The sequence below is a fragment of the Onychomys torridus genome, chromosome 1, assembly GCF_903995425.1.
Source record: "Onychomys torridus chromosome 1, mOncTor1.1, whole genome shotgun sequence".
Taxonomy (NCBI): Eukaryota; Metazoa; Chordata; class Mammalia; order Rodentia; family Cricetidae; genus Onychomys; species Onychomys torridus.
The window spans coordinates 17057113-17078361 of record NC_050443.1 but is presented as its reverse complement, the minus strand read 5'-3'; the positions used below and the strand labels follow the sequence as shown (position 1 = coordinate 17078361).

The window sequence follows — 21249 nt, the reverse complement described above, 5'->3', positions numbered from 1 at the left end:
ATGACACCCCTTGCAGCATCGGCTCGCCCAGCCTTGTTCTTCTATCACTATTGAACACATCTTGTGGTTGACTTATCTTCCCCATTGTCTTGGCCTCTTGAGTGGCTGTTTCTACCCTGCAAAGCCCTTGTACTGAGAACTGAACCTGTCTGGCCACAGCATCAACCCCAGGTTGTCTGGCAGGCCCTGACTCTTCCTAGTCCACTACCGCTGTGTAGCACGTGTCTGCGTTTGGGTTCGATGTCTGGGAGATAAGGCTGGGGTTCTCCAGGTATGGAGAGGGCGTGCCATTGTGTGTCAGGGCTGGCACCTGGACTGGACCTGAGTTCCCACTGAGGCGATTCAGAACGGAGCAGGTTGTGCCTGAAAGACCGAGAATAAAGAATATGGTATGTTGGAGGTAGTAGAGCAGGTGTTCAAGGTTAGCCTTGGCTACGTAAGTCTCTGTCTCAAAGTAGGCAGGGCATGGTGATGCCACCTTTAATCCCAACACCCAGGAGAGGCGGAGGCAGACAGATCTCTGTGAGTTCAAGGACAGTCTAGCCAATATAGCAAGCTGCAGACCAGCCTAGACTACAGTGAGACCCTGTCTCAAGAACCTAAGACAAAAGAAAAGAAAACCCAATCAGCCAATCAACCAACCAACCAAAATCAAGGCTGGCTGGCAGGATGGCTCCACAGGTAAAGGTGCCAACTTTGAAGCCAGATAATTCAATCTCTGGGACCCACAAGAAGGGAGAGCCCACTTTCAAAAATTGCTCTGACCTTCATGTGCAAACCACGGCACATGCACACACATACAACATAAATAAAATCTGGAAAGAAAAAGGTTAAGGGTATTGTGGTGGCAGCGTGAGCGATAAGTCACCCACCTACTGGAAGTTCAGGGAGTCTACCAGACCGCCTACCTACCAGAGCCACAGTGTGAACTCCCAACAGTAAAAAGTCTTCTCTTGTGTTTCAGCCTAGCTTGGGATACATGAGACCCTGTCTCAAAAAGCCAGATGATGGACCGGGGGTAGGTTGTGTACGCCTTTGATCCCAGCACTTGGGATGCAGAGGCAGGAGGATCTCTCTGAGTTCAAGGCCAGCCTGGTCTACAGAGTGAGTTCCAGGACAGCCAAGGCTACAGAGAGAAACCCTGTCTCCGATGAAAAATATTGAAAACAATGCGGTCTCAACCTCGGGACCCCCAGTCTTTGCAGCAAAAGCCCCCAACCAGTCTTTATTGGGACAACTCTTGTGTTAACTTCCTGCTGATGTAACAAGAGATTACAAGTTGAGTGGCTGGAAACCACAGTTTATCCCCTGCCAGGCAGTAGTGGCGCACGCCTTTGACCCCAGCACTCAGGAGGCAGAGCCAGATGAATCTCTGAGCTTGAAGCCAGCCTGGACTACAGAGCGAGTTCCAGGATGACCAGGGCTATACAGAGAAACCCTGTATGCGTGTGCAGGGGAGTTTATCCCCAGTGGTCTAAAGGCTGCAAGTCCAGCTGGCTCCCTCTGCAGGCCAGGGGAGAAGGGCTGCAGTTCGGCAGCTCCCTCTGACACCTCTGCTCTCCTCACCCCTCTGCACATGCCTCTGCAGCGTCTTCTCTGAGTCACAGATTGCTTGTTCTTGGACTTAGGGTCAATTTAGATAATGTATGGTGCTTGGTATGCCAGACTTTGTTGACTACCATGGGAGGCCTTACCCACTCTGAGGAGTGGGTGGGGGCAGAGTGGGAGGGAGGTGAGGAGGTGGGAGAAGGGGAGGGAGGGGGGAACTGGGGTTGGTATGTAAAATGAAACAAATTTTAATAATAATAAAAAAAAGATAATGGTGACCTCATCTCTAGATCCTGGGGCTGCAGATAGTCCACTGCTAGGTCAGCATGCACGAAACCCTAGATTCCTTCTCCAGCATGGCAGAAAGCAGGCTAGGTAGTGCACAACCCAATCCCAGCAAAATCACTTCACTATGAGACTGTCAGCCTGGGTCTCCCACAGCACTCAACCCCCAGTCTCCAGCTCCAATCTGCCCAGGTGTGCTCCCCTGCTCTGCAGCCCTGCTGCTGCTGCACAGGTCAGGGTCAGCTTGCTGAGCAGCGTCGTTCTCAGAGCGCCAAAGCTGTCTGTGTAGCACTTCAGGGGATCTGTCACAACCAGTCCAACAGGTGTCAGGCTGGCTTGTCACTGTGAGAGCTTGGCTAGCCCCTAGTCCTCTATAAGCTGAAGTTTTTTTTTCTGCCCTAAACTGGACAAAAACACAAGGTGTTGCTGGGCTGTGGTGGTGCACGCCTTTAATCCCAGCACTTGGGAGGCACAGGCAGGCGGATCTCTGTGAGTTCGAGGCCAGCCTGGTCTACAGAGTGAGATCCAGGAAAGGCGCAAAGCTACACAAAGAAACCCTGTCTCGAAAAACCAACCAACCAAACAAACAAACAAAACCCACAAGGTGTCTTCTTTGTGTAGTTCTAGGGATTGAGTCCAGGACTTCCCACATGCCCGGCAGGCGCTCTACTATTGAGCTGTGTCCCAGCCCCTCACTGGGGGATTCTAGGCAGGGGCTCTACCTCCAGCCCTGTGTAGTTCCGTCTCTTCTTGGTCCACCTACCTGAGGTAGATGGTCTACAAATCCCTCTGGGAACTCTGGCACGCTTGTATGTCTTGCTTTGGCCAATGACTTGAGAGTGGAAACTGAAGGTTCCTCCTGGGTGGACCCAACAGTCTTGGGAATGGATGTGGGGGAAGTTGGCCTGTGTTGTGACCCTGTCTCCTTAATTTCTTCATGTGTTGGAAACTTAACCTCTACATTCACACTGTTGGTACCTCCAGCTGGAGCTTTAATGGAGTAATACCTTGGGCCTGGTATTTCAGCACTTGAAGGCTGGGGCAGGCAGATCACAGTAAGTTCTGGAACAGCTTGGGCTACACAGTGAGTTCCAGTACAGCCAGGGTTAGTCAAACTCCCTTTTTGAGAGTCTTATGAGTTAGTATACTATGTGGCCCTGGCCTAGAACAAAAGACAAGGTAGCCCTCAAACTCAAGGAGACCCTCCTGCCCTGCCTCTGGGATTAACGGTGTGTGCTACCACCCCTGTAGTTAGAGTTTTCCTGCCTGGCCCAGAGTCAGGAAAATCGCTCTCACCTGCCAGGCCCATAGACGTTCAGACCCAACCAAGAAAGCACACAGAAACTTATATTGCTTACAAACTGTATGGCCGTGGCAGGCTGCTTGTTATCTACCTTTTCTATCTTAAATTAACCCATTTCTGTTAGTCTATACTTTGCCACATGGCTCGTGGCTTACCAGTGTCTTTACACGTTGCTTCTCATGGCGGCAGCAGGCAGTGTCTCTCCCCAGCCTTCTACTTCCCAGAATTCTCTTCTCTCTTGTCCTGCCTACACTTCCTGCCTGGCCACTGGCCAATCAGAACTTTATTTACACAGAGCAATATCCACAGCACACCCCCAGCAAGACTGTCCCCAAAACCCTTAAAACATGGGACTGGAAGATGACTCAAGGCTAAAAGCACACAGTGCTGCACAGGACCTGGTTTAGTTCCTAGCACCCAACACTGGAGAGTTGGCTCTCTCTGTGCGCATACCCACTTACATAATAAAAAATAAACAATATACCGTGTGGTCTAGTTTTGTTGGTGTTTCAAGACAGGGCTTCTCTGTGTATCCCTCACTATCCTGGAACTCACTCTGCAGCCCACGCTGGCCTTGAACTCGGAGATCCCCCTGCCTTTGTAGAGACCCACAGAGGCTTCCTAGTGAGATCTGAGCTTGCTTTACCCAGCAGGGCTGCATAGGGGAATGATTGGACCACAGGTATGATCACCAGGTGTTTGGAAGGGTCTGCACTTGGCTGTGCGGTATGCTTTGATCTAGCAAGGGTCTTTTACCCCCCCCCCCCGGCCCCCCGCCCCCTGGCACTGTTATAAAAAGCCCTTTTGAAGAGACAGAGGGGCCAGTAGATTCTGATCCAGGTCCTCCCGAAGCTGTCCTGTGTGTCTGTCTTTCTCCTCTTCACTATCTTTTGTTTCGTTTTGTTTTGTTTTTTCCGCAGGGTTTCTCTGTGTAGCTTTGGAGCCTGTCCTGGACTAGCTCTGTAGACCAGGCTGGCCTTGAACTCACAGAGGTTTATCTGCCTGCATCTGCTTCCTGAGTGTTCGCCACTGCTGCCTGGCCTAGCTTGCCTTTTTTCATAAGATCTGGCTGCAGGCAATCCTGTAAGGCATTTTCTTCCTCAGTGACACGGGAAAGCACAGCCCATGGTGAGTGGTGCCACCCTGGCCTGGTGGTCCTGGGTGCTATAAGAAAATAGGCTGAGCAAGCCCTGAGGAGCAAGGCAGGAAGCAGCACTCCTCCATGGCCCTGCATCAACTCCTGCCTCCAGGGTCCTGCCAGGTTTGAGTTCCTGCCCTGACTTCCCTCAGTGAACTGTGATCTGGAGTGTAAATCAGCCCTTTCCCCCCAAAACTTTTTAGCATGTGTTATATCACAGCAACGTCTAATTAGAGCCCTAACTAAGACACATACAGTAACATATAATCAGGGTCACTAGGGGAGAGGCTTGCAGATGCCGACCAGATGGGCCCCTCCCAGCTTCAAAGCCTTGTGCTGAAACCTTTATTCTTGACAAGTGACAGTCTATGATAATCAGTTACAGCCACAGAAAATGGACTAAGAAAAAGTTGAGCCTGATGGCTCACACCTGTCATCCCACTGGCAGGATCAGGAGTTCAAGGTCATCTTTGGTGCCATAGGAAGTTCTAGTCCAACCTGGGATATATACATACCCTGTCTCAAAACCAAACCAACCAACCAAACAGAACACCACCACCAAAGGGCAACATACAAGAACATGGATTAAGATGGCCTCCATCAGCCCAGTTCCCCCGGCATCCCTGAGGAGCAGAGAAAGGAGAGGATGTTCCCATTCTGAAGCCAGAAGGCAGGCCTGGAGGCACATGTCTGTAATCCAGCACTCAGGCTGAGGCACGAGGATTGGATGAGCTATACCGTGAGACCTTGACCAAAGGGGTTAAAAACAAACAACCCCACAAACCAAACCACAAACCTAAGAACAAACTAGGGCTAAATCCACGGGGCTCTGCTGTGAGCAAACACACGGTCACAGTTTAGGCTCCAGGAAGCCAGGGCTGACCTGCCTGGCAGCTGTGCCCGAAGTACCTGGCCCAGTAGTGGTGGTCCCTGGCTCTGGCTGGCACAGGCATATCTCATTCCCCTTGGGGACATGCTGGGTTACAGATCTTCCAGTTCAGAAAGAGGACTTATGGGAAGGAGGTGGCCCTGCAGCCACCCAACTCTGGAATCAAGCATAAAAGTGACAGAGCCTTCCAGGGACTTCCCTCTAACTCCTCATGACCCTAGAGTGCTGGATGGGGCTGAGTTCCCTTTATCCATTCCATAAACACAGGGTTGTTCCAGGACTGCCTACTGGGCCACACATTAAGAAGTCACTGTTTCTGCACTTTCAAAAGCAGTCAAAGTCACTCAGTTTATTGGAAACCATGGGAAGTCTGAGAACAATTCCAAGCATCTGGCATCTCTGGGCACGCAAGATGGAGGCATCTACCTCCAGGCATCAGTCCCCCATTGGCAACCACAGGGCTTTGGTCCGTGCTGCATGCAGACTCAGCTCCACTTGTGCCCTCTCGACCTCCTCATCCCAGGCCCTTGGGAGGCCCCTGCTCACCCACACAGACTTGAGGTTTCCTGCAGAGGCCCACTCCACAAACTGGGAGCCCTGGGACAGGGAGACATGTGATTAGCATTGCCAGCAGTTTAGTTACTAAACAGCTGCTTCCTTAGCAACAAGGACCTGTAAAGACCTAAGGGCCCGACAGGGCTGAACATTGGCATTCTGGCCAGCGCTCCTTCCAGATGCACAGGAAGTGGACCCAGGGAATCCCCGTCTTCCCCATGGCTCCTGTTCAAGGCTCTCGCCAATGGGGACTTCCCATCCACCAACTGGGGCTATAGGAGGCTAAAGTTGGAGCTTGGGAAGTTGCTAGAATGCTATCCTTAGGAATAGGTTTTCCAGAAAGCAATGTCTTTGGGCAGGGGACGCATTTAGGCCCTTATTATGAAGAAGACCCTCTTCCATCAGGCAGTAAAGGAGCACACCTTTAATCCCAGCACTCAGGAGGCAGAGGCAAGAGGATTTCTGAGTTCAAGGTCAGCCTGGTCTAGAGAGTGAGTTCCAGGATACCCAGGGCTTCAGAGCAACCTTGTCTTTTTTGTTTGTTTGTTTTGTTTTTTGAGACAGGGTTTCTTTGTGTAGCTTTGGAGCTGTTCTGGAATTCACTCTGTAGACCAGGTTGGCCTCGAACTCACAGAGATCCACCTGGCTCTGCTTCACCAGTGCTGGGATTAAAGGTGAATGCCACCACCGCCTGGTAAAACCTTGTCTTGAAAAAACAAAACACAACAAAAGCCCCTCTTCCCTGGTGCCCAGACTCTGACGAGGGCAGGACCTCAGAAGTTGCTGCATTTCTTCCTTTTAGCAAGAGGGATCCTTAGGGGTGAAGCCATCAATCTGTCGGCTAAGACTCTGAATACCTGGGCAGAGCCGAAGTACCACAAGGCCTGGACGTCCTGGTGTAAGGCCAGGCAGCGGGTCAGGTGGTCCCGATCTCCTGTCACCACGCTCACCAGGCCAGCAGGGAACAGGGCGGCTATATCCTAGGATGTGAGAGGGTAGGACACCTAGGGATGAACAGCAGTGGGGGCAGGGGAGGAGTGGGCATCTGGAGGGGCTGGAGGGGCTCCTAGAAGGAATAGGACCTGGGTGATAGACTTGAATGGGATGCTGGGACTCAAGTTACCATGGCTACCAGGAGGGAGGAGGCCAGCAGAGCTCCTGAAGACCTAGGAGCACAGTAGGCAGGCAGGGAGGCAGAGGATTTTACCTGGCAGACCTCCAGGGCTGGCAGAGGATAGGCCCCACTAGGTACTAAGATCACAGCATTGCCATGGGCCAGGGCAGGGGCCAGCAGTGACACAAAGGCCAACAGAGGCCACTCATCTGGGCACAACACAGCCAGCACTCCGAGCGGCTCTCGAAGCCGGAGTACAGGGCCTCTCAACCCTGTCACCTAGAGGGACAGAGGACACGTCAAGGGCAGGTTCCCAGATCCTCCCCACTGCCTGTCCATCCTCCCCAGTGACACACCTCCCGAGCAACTCTAGTCAAGTGTGACTAGGGGATGCTGGGAAGAAAACCCTGGAGCCTAGTGGCCACTAGTTGGCTGTGGGAATCTGTATGAGTTAGACCTCTCTGGGCCTCTGTGTCTCGCCTTGAATCTGCCATGCTCCGGCCTCAGGGTATGGAGTAGCTGGTTAGGGCCTATGCTGGCAGTGTGTTTCGTGGCACTATAGAAGGCCCCAAGCATTGCTAGGGCTAGGCAAATGTTCTACCACGGAACCACACTCCAGTCCTTGTTTGTGTCTGGCTTGTTTTCTGTTTTGCTTTGAGACAGGGTCTCCCTATGTAGACCAGGCTCGCCTTGCACCCAGAGATCTGCCTGCCTCTATCTCCTGAGTGCTGGGATTAAAGGTGCGCACTGTCAGGAGGCAGTGCCGAATGCAGATGCAGGTGGATGTCTGAATTCAAAGCCAGCCTGGCCTACAGGGTGAGTTCCAGGACAGGCAGAGAAACCCTTGAAAAATAAAAACAAACAAACAAAAAGTGTGTACCACAACCACCCAACTTGATTTATGTATTGCTTATTTATTTAACTATTTATTTTTGTTGTTTTTTTTCTTGAGACACAATTTTTCTGTGTAGCCCTGGCTGTCTTGGAACTTGCCTTGTAGACCAGGCTGGCCTTGAATGGAGACATCTGTCTGCCTTTGCCTCCTGAGTGCTGGGACTTAAAGCACGCTCTACAACACCTGGCTTGTTTTATTTAATTGTGTATCTGTGGGGGGAGGGGAGAGTTAGGTGCACTTGTGAGTGCTAGAAGGAGGCACAAGATCCCCTGGGGCTAGGTGAGTCACAGCAGGTTGTGAGCACCCTGATTTGGGTGCTGAAATCAAACCTATCCTCAGCAAGAACAGGAAGTGTTCTTAACTGTGGCACCACATCTTTGTTTTTTTGACAAACAGTTGCACTATGTGGCCAAGGCTGACCTTGAACTTGTGATCTTTCTGCCTCTGTTCTCCAAATGCTGAGATTTTAGGTCTGCACTACCAAGTGTGTTTACAAACACCTTCTTGAATACAATCGAGCCTACAGCACACAGATTTGAAATGGCGTAACCTGAGAAGCTCTGACATTGTGTATACTCATGAACATCCTGGAAACTGTAAGCACTGTCCCCCTCCTGCCCTGCCTGACCCTCTGGGTTCTCAGCCAAGCTCTCATCTGTCTTTCCTCTCATCAGAAGTTAGTTGTATTTTCTAGAATTTCTAGGGCTGAGCCTGGACACATGGTTGGCTCACTGGAGCCTGGACTCTGATCGGGGCTGCCTGCCTTGCCCACCTGCTTACAGCTGTCCCACCTGTAGTGTCTGGCCTTGGTCTTGAACCTGGGTGCTCCAGATCTGGAGTTGTCTCACACTCAGCTCTACTTCAGTCTTGGCAACCATAGGCGCTGCTCCGTGGCTCTCTAGTTTTGAGGCCAGGGCTGGCTTCCTACGCTCCAATGCAGCTGCCAGGGCCCACAGCAGGCCTGCTCGGGCCCCTGGAGACTGGGCCCCCCAGCTGTGGGCAAACAATGCAAGTCAGTGGAGGGGATAGCCTGGCCCTAGCTATTCCCAGATAGCCACCTCTATCCACAGCTCCAACCCAGGGGCTCCAGTCCCAAGTCGACTCCTGTCCCAGCCACCCTGACCATTTGACCCTCTTACCCAGGGGCAGCCTGGTGAGCAGCCTCTACAGCACCTCGGATATCCTCGGTTCCACCCTCAGCCACATAGCTGTACAGTTTGCCTGAAGAATCCTGGATGGGCCTGGAGCTCCGGGCCCCCGGAGCCTGGAAACGGCCCCCAACAAACAGCCCATAGGGAGGTGCTGGGCTGCAGAGTGAGGTGTGAGGAGGTGCTGGGCCCACTTAGGCCCTGCGCTCCACTACACTGGTTCGACCACCTTAGTTCCCAGGAACCTTCTGGACTCAAATTTTTCTTCTCATAAACTTCTTGGAGGACTCAAACACCTACTCCCAGGAGCCTCTGGAGGCTTCTGAATTCCTAGCCCATGAGTTTCTGTGGTCATCTGAAACTCTTACATAATGGGCCTCTAGGACACTCAAATCCTGTTCCTATGTGCATCTAGGAACCCCCTGGATTTTTGCTTCTGGAAAACTCAAACATTAAGTAGAACTGAGATTTTCCAGACCTAGGGTTAGGACCATGAGGCCCTAAGACCCAGAAAACTAAACTCAGAACCCGAGATCCCAAGATTGGCTCCGAGTGCCCCCCTCTAGCCTCCTCATCCTCACCCTTAGACTGCCAGGCTTGCAACAGCTCACCTGGGTCCTGTTTCTGGCCCTGACGCCAGACTGGAGGGCACAGCAAGGCCAAATGTGTCATAGTTGAGATTCTCACAAAGGAGAGGCTCCCAGGAAGGTGTCCCCAAGGGCCGCAGATACTCATACAGACCCTGTGAGAGATGGATGGTCACAAGGATGCCAGATGAACTCAAAGTGACTCAAGGGGTACCAGGTGTCAGCAGGGTGAGATGGGTACTCACATCCGGGCCCCCATGCCAGGAAGACCCACTCTCTTTGCAGCCACCTGTGGGTACCACAGGGTCTCGGAGGCCATGGGCGTTGATCCACACAGTGCCCATCTTGAGCCTGTGAAGCAGGTAAAGACGAGGGAGTGTGTTTGTTGGGGGTGGGGGGGGGGGGGTGACGGCAGCAGGGGACAGGAAGCTGGGTCAGAGGAGAGGAAGACACCTGAGGAGATAGGGCAGGAGGAGCAAGTACCAACTTACCCGTAGCCCAGCTCTAGGGCCTGCCCTAGCCTCTCACTCCACACACTGGCACTGCCTCCCCGTGGTGTTCCATTGGCCAGGGCTAGTGCCTCCTTGGCTGTGCGGAAAGGAGAAGCCACAACCACAGGCCATGGTACCTAGAAGGGGTGTCAGGGACTTAGCTGGAGAACAAGCCCCTCCTGTCAACATTTTGCCCGTAGGGAAGTAGTCACTAGTCTTCACAGCGCAGGTCACAGGGTCACTCAAAACCATCCTAAGGTATAGTGCTGTTGCCCATGAGTGACTTAGGACAGAGGGCACGGAGGGTTGTTTACAATCTCAGGGGTCTCACCTCGGCCTGGGCACATGGGGCAGCCGGAGGCAGGCCAGACACCAAAGTTGGAGAGAAGAACGGGCTGTCGGAGGGCACATCACCAGCCTGGAATACCTGGGGAGGAGGAGAAAGGAGTTATAGATGACTGTCCTCCCTAGACCTGGCTGTATCTCAGCTCTCCTCTCTAAACTTAGGGCTCCAGGCCCCAGCCTCCTCCCTCAGACCCAGGGCTCCAGGCCCCAGCCTCCTCCCTCAGACCCAGGGCTCCAGGTCCCAGCCTCCTCCCTCAGACCCAGGGCTCCAGGCCCAGCCTTCTCACTCAACCTGGGCATCTGGACCCTAGCCTTCCTCCCTCAGACACTAAAGCCCAGAGGCCAACTCCCTTCCTCAAACTCAGGAGTTTAGGCCTTAGGCCTCTCTCAGACACAGGGCTTGTTTTGGGCTTGTCCCTCCTGACTCTGAAATAGTAGTTGGGTAGCCAAGCCCTAAGACTCCAGTTTGTGACTGGGGCTCACCTGTCCACCCTGGCTTTTCGCCTCATCCACAAAGCTCTGGGCCAGGTCTCGGGCAGCAGCTCCTCGAGTCCCCATGTCCACAGCCCTGTCCAGCCCTCGTCCACTCCGTAACCTTGCCATCCTCGCCTGGAGTCGCCTCATAGCTTCATCCCACACAGACTCCTGGATGAGGAGCCTGAGCCCCCCCTGTTGGAAAAAGGGCATCAAAATAGGCAAAGTCAGGGGCAATGTAGGCAGCACAGGCTCCCAGGGATGGAGGAGCAGCAACAGGCAACAGGTGCAGTGTAGAAAGTTGGTGGCACATACAGGTAATCCCTGGAGGATTAGGAGTTCAAGGCTAACCTGGGCTACATAGTGAGTTGGAAACCAGCTTGGACTACATAAGTCCCTGCCTCAAATAATACAAAGCTCCAAAGAACAGAAAGTAAAACCAAGTTGGGAATGAACACCCTAGGTATTTGGAGAGAGATGGCAGACCCCTGCCTGGACTTTGGGACACGAGCACACAGGTCTTACCAGGCTGCGGTCTGACCAGATGGCATCTACAACACCCTCCACGGCTGAGTCTACATCTGCTGAGTCCATCAGCAACAACAGTGACTCTGTGCCCAGGGCCAGGCCCAGCTCAGCCCCCTTGCCGGCTAGGGTCCGTCGCAGAGCACGTCCTTCCTGAGGGAACCCAGGGGTTTCAGTTGTTGGCAGGAGCCTCTTGGCCCTTAGCCATGTCCATCCCTCTCCCAGTCCTGAGGATACCTCCACAGCTCCGCAGAAGGCCACCTTTTGGACTCCAGGTTGGGAGGCCAGAACAGGCCCCAGTGAGGCAGGGCCACATACCACATTGAGGATCCCTGGGAAAGAGCCAAGCTCCCCTGCCAGCTGAGCCAGGAGGAGAGGTGTTGGGAACGCTGCGGGCACAAGGGCCACCACAGTGCAGCCTGGGGAAGGGGACAACCAAGGAATCCTGAAGTCCACTTTCTGGCTCTCTTTCTTCAGATTCTGAGTTCAGACCCCTACCCTCCTCTTGCAAGCCGGGGGCCCAGGTGTCAGCCCTCCTCCTTCAGACCCCAAATATGCTGAGAAAAGGGGTTGGGGGGACTCAGCCCTCACTTACCCATAGCCAGGGCAGGGCAGACCCTCCACATCATGTCCAGGAAAGAGAAAGAAGATGGCAGGATAAGGCCAACAACTCCTGCAAAAAAATCCATAATGAGAGATGGACAGGCACTTTCCTGGGTCAGGAAGGCTCTGGGGGCCTGTAGGTTCTCACCCAGAGGCTCCCAGCCGGCCAGTGCCTTCTCCTGGGCAACTGCCTGGACTGCATGGTACTGGAGCAGTTGCTGGGCCAGTGGGATGTCTCCATCTCGAACTTCTCGAACAGCCCGCCCAGTGACCAGGGACTCCAGGGTCCACAGCAGTTGCTGGTGCTTCTGGATAATTTTGGCCAGCCTTTGGAGAATATAAGAAGTTGGTCCTTGCCCATAGCAGCCTGGACTACAATCCCCACAAGCCTCTGGGGCAGAGCCATAATTTATTAGGGACAGCAGGTACCAAAGCTGTATAGGAAATGTAGTCTAGGGGAGTTTCAAAACTCTGGGGGTGCTATAGAATGGTCATGGTCACCAATTACCAACTAGTCCCAAAGATTCCGGGAACTTGAATCTGAGCCTCTGATCCAGTTGCCTTATGGGAAATGGGATCTTTATAGCTGTCCCCAAAGTGTGATGGGAAACAGGGAGCTTAGATTCTAATGGAGTGCTGAGAAACCAAGCCCTCGTGATATGATACTGTGAACTGTGAGGAACAGTAGCTGTTTTGGCCACTAAAGCCCCACCTGCACGCAGGAAACATGAGACATTACTTCAAAAGGATTTGGGGAAATGGAATCACTGTTTCCAGTCTCCTGTGAATCCTGAGGGCCGAGCCTATCTCTTCCTCCCAGGCCTAGCCTGGGCTTCCTCACCGGGTTAGGTGTTGAGCTCGAGCAGCCCCAGGAAGTTGGCTCCAGGTCCTGAATGCTGTCCTTGCCGCCTCCACAGCTGCAGCGATGTCCTCAGCCTGTGCCTGTAAGCAGCTGGCCAGCCTTTCTCCTGCAGAGGCAGGAGGGAGCCCAGATGGGGGAGCCATGGTAGAGGCAGTGAGGGCAGTAAAAACAGCCCTAGCTCCCCTGGGACATCGGGCCCTTCCTTCTTTAGTCACTGGTCATTGCTCTAAGTCCCAAAGGCAAGAGACGCCCTTCTTTTCCTTCTTTCCTTTCTCCTATTTTTGAAATGTTTATTTATTTATTTGGATTTAGTTATGTGTATGAGTGTTTTGTCTGCATGTTTCTATGTACACCACACACACACGGTGCCCACAGGGATCAGGTGTCAGATCCTCTGGAACTAGAGTTACAGATGGTCGAGAGTCACCATGTAGACACTGAGACCTGAACCCAGGTCCTTTGTTCTTACCCAATGAACCATCTCTCGAGTCACTCTTACTGTGCCTTCTAAATTTATTATTTGTTTGTTTTGGTTTTCTGAGACAGGGTTTCTCTAGGTAGCATTGGCTGTCTTAGAACTCAGTCTGTGGACCAGACTGGTCTTGAACTCAGAGATCTGCCTACCTCTGTACCTGGAGTACTGGGACTAAAGGCGTGTGCCACTACTCAGCCTTTTAAATTTATTTTTAATTATGTGTATGTATGTGTGTCTATGTGTGGGTATGAGCACATGGACCCCGGTGACCAGAAGAGGGTAAGGATCCCCTGGGGCTGGAGTTACAGGTGGTTGTAAACAGCCTGATATGGGTGCTGGGAACTGAACCTGTGTCTTCTGAGAGACCAGGAAACACTTTTAACCACAGAGCTGTCTTCTTCAGCAACTTCCCACTTTTTTTTTTTTTTTTGTGGAAGTGCCTCACTCTGAAGCCAAGGCTGGCCTGGAACTCACTCTATAGTTCAGGTTGGCTTCAAACTCATGGCCTCCCTACTTCAGCCTCTGGGCTGCTGGGATTAGTGGTATAGCACCACACTCAGTATGAGGAAGGGAATTTAGTAGAGAGGGGCTTCAGAAAGCCTTTTCTGGGTGCTCGAGGAACTATAATTAGTGAGGCTGTCATCGGGAGAAATGAGAACCCTCATCCCCCCATCAATGGTTGCTCCTGCACTCAGAGGCTTGAGCAGCAGAAGTTAGGTATGGACATGGCTGCCACTCTGAGAGAGGTCCGTGTCCCTCCCGAATGGCTGGGCTCATCAAAAACCTGTGATGGGGTCCTGGCAAGGCACTGGATCCCTGTGTTCTGGCTTCAGCCACATCCCATTGACATAGTGGCCCAAGAGGCGGTTGTGGGTGTCCAGCCAGGCCTGGAGGAAGAAAAGAGTTTGGAGAAGGGCCCGAGGCAGCTGGGACAGCTCAGTCCTTAGCCAGGGTTCTCCTGGAGAAGGCTTTTGCGCTCTTTTGACCTCAGCTGACTCTTCCCCATGTCTGTTTTTTTGTTTTGGTTTTGTGCTGGTGATTGAACTCAGGAACCTACGCTTTATCAAATTATACTTCCAGCCCCTGGTAGTTTTTTTTTTAAACTATGGTTAAAACAATCTGAAACTCACTATGCTAGCCCATCCTGCTACCTATACAGCCCCCGTACTCAGGCCAGCCTGGGCTACATAGCAAGATCTTTGGACATTATTTCTTTTTTCTCTGTTTCTCGCTCTTTTTGAGACAGGGTGCCTTGTAACAGTCCAGGCTGGTCTAAATTCACTGGTGCCATGAATGAACTGATCCTCTTGTCTCCATCTCCTGTGTGCTCCACTAGGCCTGGCTTAAGTATGAAATGTTTAAAGGGAAAAAACAAAAACATTTTCTTCCATAGAGAAATGGCTTTGAGTTCATTCTGTCCCTGGAAACATGCAGTAGTGTTTTTTTGGTTTTGGTGCTGGGGATGGAACCCAGGGCCTTGAGCATATTAGGCAAGGACTCTCCTGCTCAGCTTAATTCCAGGACTAAGCCCCATTGACTTCACACGAAGCCAGGACACCTGGTGTCCTGGACACCATGTCCCCAGCCAGCATCCGACAAGCAAAGCCACCTTGTGCTTCTCTTTGCCACGTGGGGCTGCTAAGCCAGCCAAGTGCACCCGCCCATGTAATCTATCCATCTCAGCCTCCAATCACTGGGAGAACAGTGAGGACTCAAGAGGCTCAATGTTATCCAGCCCTGTACAGGCTACCAGGCTGTGAAGAGTTTGCCTGGGGCTTGATGTGTACTTGCTGCACAGGCCTGGCCTGGCCTAGCCTGGAGTCCTCGCTCTGGGACTTAGCTTCCATGTACTCGTTCTTGTTTTTGTACTTGTTCTTGTTTTTGTGAATGCCAAAGTTTGATGTTGGGTGTCTTCCTCAATTGCTGTCTTATTTTGTTAGTTTTTTTTTTGTTGTTGTTGTTGTTGTTGTTGTTTCTCTGTGTAGTTTTGGTGCCTGTCCTGGATCTCGTTCAGTAGACCAGGCTGGCCTTGAACTCACAGAGATATACCTGTCTCTGCCTCCCGAGTGCTGGGGTTAAAGGCATTTGCCATCACCACCTGGCACTATCTTATTTATGTATGTATGTATGTATTTATTTATCTATCTTTCAGAGCTGAGGACCGAACCCAGGGCCTTGCACTTGCTAGGCAAGTGCTCTACCACTGAGCTAAATCCCCAACCCGAAGGTTTATTTATTTATTTTGTATACAGCATGTATGACTAGAAGAGGGCACCAGATCTCATTACAGATGGTTGTGAGCCACCGTGTGGGTGCTGGGAATTGAACTCAGGACCTCTGGAAGAGCAGTCAGTGCTCTTAACCTCTGAGCCATCTCTCCAGCCCTTATTTTTTTAAGACTCATTATTGATTCATTTTTATATGTATGAGTGTTTTAAAATTTTAATTTTTTAATTACACTCATGATATTCAATTACTCATGATATTAATTACATTTGTGGTATTCATTGATTACATTCACAGTATTCATTCAATAACTATGATATTCATTAATTACATTAATTGTATTGATTTATTACATTCATGATATTATGTCCTGATACTATTGTCCATTTGTGGGGTTTTTCCATCACACAAACAGAGATTCTGTACTTGGGAAATCATTGCTTTACATTCCTTTCTTCTCTATCTTGAGATAACATCTAATCTTTCTGTTGTATGAGTGTTTTTCATGCATGTATGTGAATGCATTGCACACCTGAAGTGCCTACTGAGGCCAGAAGACAGAGGCAGTGTCCCTGGAACCGGAGTTAGAGATGACTACCGACTGCCATGTACCTAGGTCCTCTGCAGGAGCAGCAAGCTTTCATAAGGGCTGAGCCATTTGCTCAGCACTCTGTCTTTTTGTCAAAGAGGGGCTCTCACTGACCTCGAAGCTCACAGCTTCAGTTAGACTGGCTGGCCAGTAGGCCCAAGGATCTTCCTGCCTCAGCCTCTTTCTTTCTTTTTAATGGTCGATAAACATGAGAAGACGGACCCCATTAGTCAGCAGAGACGGGAAATGAGCAGCACAACCCCTTGGGAGAAAGACTCAGCCTCTTTCACAACGGGGTCACATGTGTGTTGCTGTACTGCTTCTTTCGTTGTTGTTTTGTTTTGTTTGAGACAAGGACTCACGTCCTGGCTGGCCTGGAACTCACAAGCAATCCATCTGCCTCTGCCTCCCAAGAGCCAGGTTAAAGCTGCGTGCCACCATTTCTGGCTGTCGTGGGTGCAGGATATCTGAACTCAGATCCTCATTCTTGTGTGATAAGCACTTTACTGAGCCATCTCCCCAGTCCTCTAACATGTAACCTTAGCCAGGGGCTTATTTAATTACTACTATTATTACTTTTCAAGACAGGGTTTCTCTGTGTGGCCCTGGCTGTCCTAGAACTCGCTCTGTAGACCAGGCTGGCCTCAAACTCACAGAGATCCTCCTGCCTCTGCCTCCCGAGTGCTGGGACTACAGGCGTGTGCACCACCGCCCGGTCACTATACTTTTTTTTTTAATTTATTTTTATTTATTGTGTATACAGTGTTCTGTCTGCATGTATCCCTGCATGCCAGAAGAGGGTGCCAGATCTCATCACAGGTGGTTGTGAGCACCATGTGGTTGCTGGGAATTGAACTCAGGACCTCTGGTTAAAAGCAGTGCTCTTAACCAATGATCCAGCCCAGGATCATCATGATTTAAAGGCCAGCTTAGGCTACATAGGGAGACCATATCTCAAAAATGGAAAAAAAAAAAAAATATGTGGCAGGGTGAGAAAACATCTCTGTCAGTAAAATGCTTGTCTTGCAATTATAAGGACCTGAGTTCAATCCCCAGGACCCATGAGGAAAAAGTGGACCATGGTATGCACATTTGCAATCCCTGTGTTGGGAAGGTGAAGGAGGGCTCTTAGGACTCAAGGAGAGCCCGACTATATGGGGGTTCCAGACTAGCAAGACACTGAGTCAAAACAACGAAGGTGGGCAGAAGAGCTGGCTCTGAAGTTAAGCGCACACACTGCTCTTGCAGAGTACCCATGTTTGGTTTTCACAACCCACACCAGGCAGCTCACAACCACCTGCAACTCCAGCTCCAGGGATCTAAAACCCTCTTCTGGCCTCCTTGATCACCCACAAGCACATGCACACACACAGACACATAACCATAAATAATAAAAAATCTTGCCAGGTGTGGTGGCGCACACCTTTAATCCCACCCAGCACTGGGTGGCAGAGGCAGGTGGATCTCTTGTGAGTTTAAGGTCAGCCTTGTCTACATAGTGAGTTCCAGGACAGCCAGGAAGGACTACATAGAGAAACCCTGTCCCAAAAAGTAAAAATAATAACAAAAACCCAGAATAAAGAGATAAAAATCCCCCCCAAATCCAGACAGGATTTTTCTCTATAGCTTTGGAGCCTGACCTGGAACTCTCTGTAGCCCAGGCTGGCCTTGAACTCACAGAGATCCACCTGACTCTGACTCTCTAGTGCTGGGATTAAAGCCGTGTGCCACCACTGCCTGGCAAAAAAAAAATATTTTAAAAAGAAAAATTGTCACCCCAAAATCCCAAATTAAAGTGTCCGCAGGGACAGAGCCATTTTGGAAGTGGGGCCATGGGAACATGAGCTGGGCATTAAATACTAATAATTGACAGCTAATGCTATGAGACTGAATAATGGAGTGCTGGTTTTATAACAAAACCCTTATCTGTTAGAAATAAAGACTCCAATGTTTATGGGAAAGCAGCCTGACAGCTGGCACTTGTCTGAACTACTCTTGAGAGCACAGAGAAAAGCCCAAAGGCGCACTAGACTAACCGATAACTGCTGAGGCTGAGTGATGGGACATGGGAGCTCCATAGAGCAGCAGCTGTGTGAGAGATGGAAGACTTCCCTCCAAAAGGAAAAACAAACTCCCCAAAGAATGTCCACAGGGTTCTGGCAGGCCACAGGAGTGGAGAAGAGCGTCTGTTGGACTCTGACTCCTGAAAATGTCTCTAAAGTAGCCAAGACAATTGGTTCCAGATGGGTTCTGTCAGGGAACTGGAGCCAAAAGGTTGCCAAACTTTGGAATTTTATTTTTGAGAGAAATTAGAATTCAGGATGTTTAGATGGAATTAATTGTACAATAATTGACAATTCCAAAAACAAAGCTCAAGCCAAGGAAAACATGTTTGCTGGTTGAGTTGCCCAGACTGTAAACTTGAGACCTTTGTTGAAGTGATGGGGTGGGGGTGGGGGACTGACGGGTCCAGAATCTAAGGCGTGGTGACAGGCCCAGCTTTCTCTCAGTCCTTGAGACTATTTTGGAATCCATAAATCACCCTGCCTTGGCTTTCCAAACGCTGGGTTACTGGTGTCTGCCACCATATCCAAACTCCTTTAAGCTGTGTGGACTATGGGCAAAACGATTCACCTCTCAACCTTGTGTTCTGTCACTAAAATAATAATAATTCCCTCTCTGCTGTTCTGGGGATTAAGTAAGATCATGCTTAGCACAGAGGCTGACACAGTCCATCCATCCATCTCAACTTTGTTATTTCCACCTCTAAGCAGCCTCCCTCTGAGGCAATTCTGTCTCACCTGCGTCTCTATTTCTAATTACTCCTACAGTCCAGCATCTTTCTACACTGGCATCTCTGGTCGGTTATCTCCTCTGCAACTGTCTGTCCAGAAGTACAAAGGCCAAGCAACATCTCATTATGACAGATTCAGTCTCCATGTCTCCAGAGCTCAGTGTCTATCCTATCCTGGACTCCCCATGCAGGAACAGCACCTTGCTGTCACCCCTCCCTGCATCTCTCGATGAGCTAGCTTGTCTCAATCTTAGGCTTGAAAGCCATTTTATAGTAAAGACAAAGTAGGCTCAATCTTGTTTATGACTAAACCTTTCTCAAGGATTGGGCTGTGCCCACCTGGACCCTAACTAACTACACATGGTTCTGTACAGCCAGTTACATTTAATGGCAACCATGGCTTTGTTCCAAAAAGTAACTGTAACCGTCTTATAACCAACCAACCTTGTTACAATCACCTTGCAATCTTGTCTTTGTTTCAGGAAGGTCATCCATGACTAACCTGTCATGCTATGTTCGGCTCCTGTCAATGCCCCATTGGAAACCCTGAACTATAACAACCTTGTTTTCCTCACATCCAAGGCTGATCTCTGAACCTCGCTTTAGGGGAGGAATAAAAATGCTTGCTCTCATTAATTCTGCCATGATGATTTGGACTGGTGGTCTTTCTCCTCGAATCTTTGGGAGTCACACTCTCAACTTGAGTGCTCTCCTTCCAAAGCTGGAGCCCTTTTGCAAGTGAAGGGACTCCCCTTAAAGTTTAAAGGCTTCAACTTGGTCATCTCTCCAACCTCTTTAATACCTGCCTGGATACTCGAAGGACTTGTGGGACCACGAGCAAAAATCGCGGGCACCCTACTAAATTTCACTAGGCTGGCCTCGAACTCACAGAGATCCGCCTGCCTCTGCCTCCCGAGTGCTGGGATTACAGGCGTGCGCCACCACCGCCCCGCACCATGAAGCTCTTAAGGAATAATGATGAAATACGAAACTCTCCCAATGGAACCCATTAAATTTGGGGGGGATCAAATGGGCCCTGAGGATCATGGGGACTCATAGGCCATTCAAAGGGGGCGGGGGGACCATGGGAGCAACAGAAGCGTATTTAGATGGGGCAGGCAGGCAGTCACAAGAAGTTCTGAATGAACTTGGGGTTCGGAGCGTTCCCGGGCGCCTCCAAAGTGCCAGGGGCCCCAAGGAACCACGGTCGAGCAGGGTGAGCTGCCTCCCGAGGGCCACCCGTGCCAGTGAGGAAGCACCCCACAGCGGCATGCATCGCCCGGAAAACTCCAGGGCCGGTCCCTAAGCCTGGGTTCAAACCCGCGGGAATCACGCGGGCTGAGGGGCGGAGCTTCCGAGAAGGCCGCAGTGGATGACGGGAGCCCGCGCGCCAAATGCGCCGGTAGGGCCGAGTTAGGGAGTAGACGGCCGCCGCCAGGCAAGCTCTCACCAGTGCGCATGCGTGGCTCTCCGGCACCGGTCCGTACTCCAGTGTCGTGAAAATCTCGCGGGCGCAGGGTGGTCGTACACGCGTTGCCGCCATCGCTTGCCGAACGCTTTCCGTGAAGGACTGCCGGACGCCCTGCCCTGGGGAACGCGGAGGTCCGAAGGGCGGCACCGCCCACTCCAAAGGGGCGGGGCCGACAGGACTAGGCCCCTGTTGGCGAGGCGGCGAGCTGCGGGGCGGGCCCGCCCACTTTAGAGCCACGCCTCGCCTCCTGTGGGCGGCGCTGGGAAATGTAGTTTCGTGGACAACAGAAGTGGGGGCAGTGTCAGCGCTAGGGGAAAGCGCTCTGACTTTGGCAGGTCAGCATATTGTCATTTTGGCTCTTTAGAAAAGATAAGCTGTTTTGTTTTGTTGAGACAGGGTCTCACTATGTAGCTCTGGCTGTCCTGGAACTCATAGACCCGGCTTGCTTACACTCAAAAAGATCTGCCTAACTCTCTGGAGTGCTGGGATTTAATCGACACCCGGCAGAAAACAATGTTCTTGATGTTTTCCTACCTAAAAGTTTGGGGGTGGAGGTAGAAAGAAATAACTGGGGGAGGTAGTGCAGCTTTTAGTTAAAAAAAAAAAAATGCCGTTAGGGAACAGACTGGCTCTAGGTCTCAGTGATAGTTCAAAAACAAATGGTTTGCGTTGTTCTTAGAGACAGGTTTCCCTGTGTAGCCGGGGTGTCCTTGAAAGGGCCGGGCGGTGGTGGCGCACGCCTTCAATCCCAGGACGCGGGAGACAGAGACTGGCAGGTCCCTGAGTTCAAGGCCAGCCTGGTCTACGGAGCGAGTTCCAGGACAGCCAGAGCTACACAGAAAAACCAAAAAAGAAAGGACTGGACCAGAGCACAAGACCAGGTTCACAGTACAGAGGAGATTTATTTTCCTAGGCGGGGTGGTGGGGGCAGA

At 51.2% G+C, this 21249-nt stretch overlaps 1 protein-coding gene across 1 annotated transcript; it reads right to left on the bottom strand.

The window, feature by feature from the left end:
- Positions 1-4948: 4948 nt before the first annotated feature.
- Positions 4949-20526, bottom strand: Aldh16a1 (aldehyde dehydrogenase 16 family member A1). The gene is made up of 17 exons (XM_036176962.1): positions 20297-20526; positions 14022-14124; positions 12742-12868; positions 12049-12227; positions 11893-11970; positions 11535-11716; positions 11298-11450; positions 10782-10967; positions 10285-10380; positions 9954-10090; positions 9708-9813; positions 9487-9617; positions 8867-9034; positions 8519-8720; positions 6926-7111; positions 6576-6698; positions 4949-5760 (listed from the first exon to the last, which is right to left on the bottom strand). The coding sequence occupies exons 1-17, from the start codon at positions 20387-20389 to the stop codon at positions 5599-5601; spliced, it is 2412 nt and encodes an 803-aa protein (XP_036032855.1). The 5' UTR covers positions 20390-20526; the 3' UTR covers positions 4949-5598.
- Between the last annotated feature and the right edge of the window lie 723 nt (positions 20527-21249).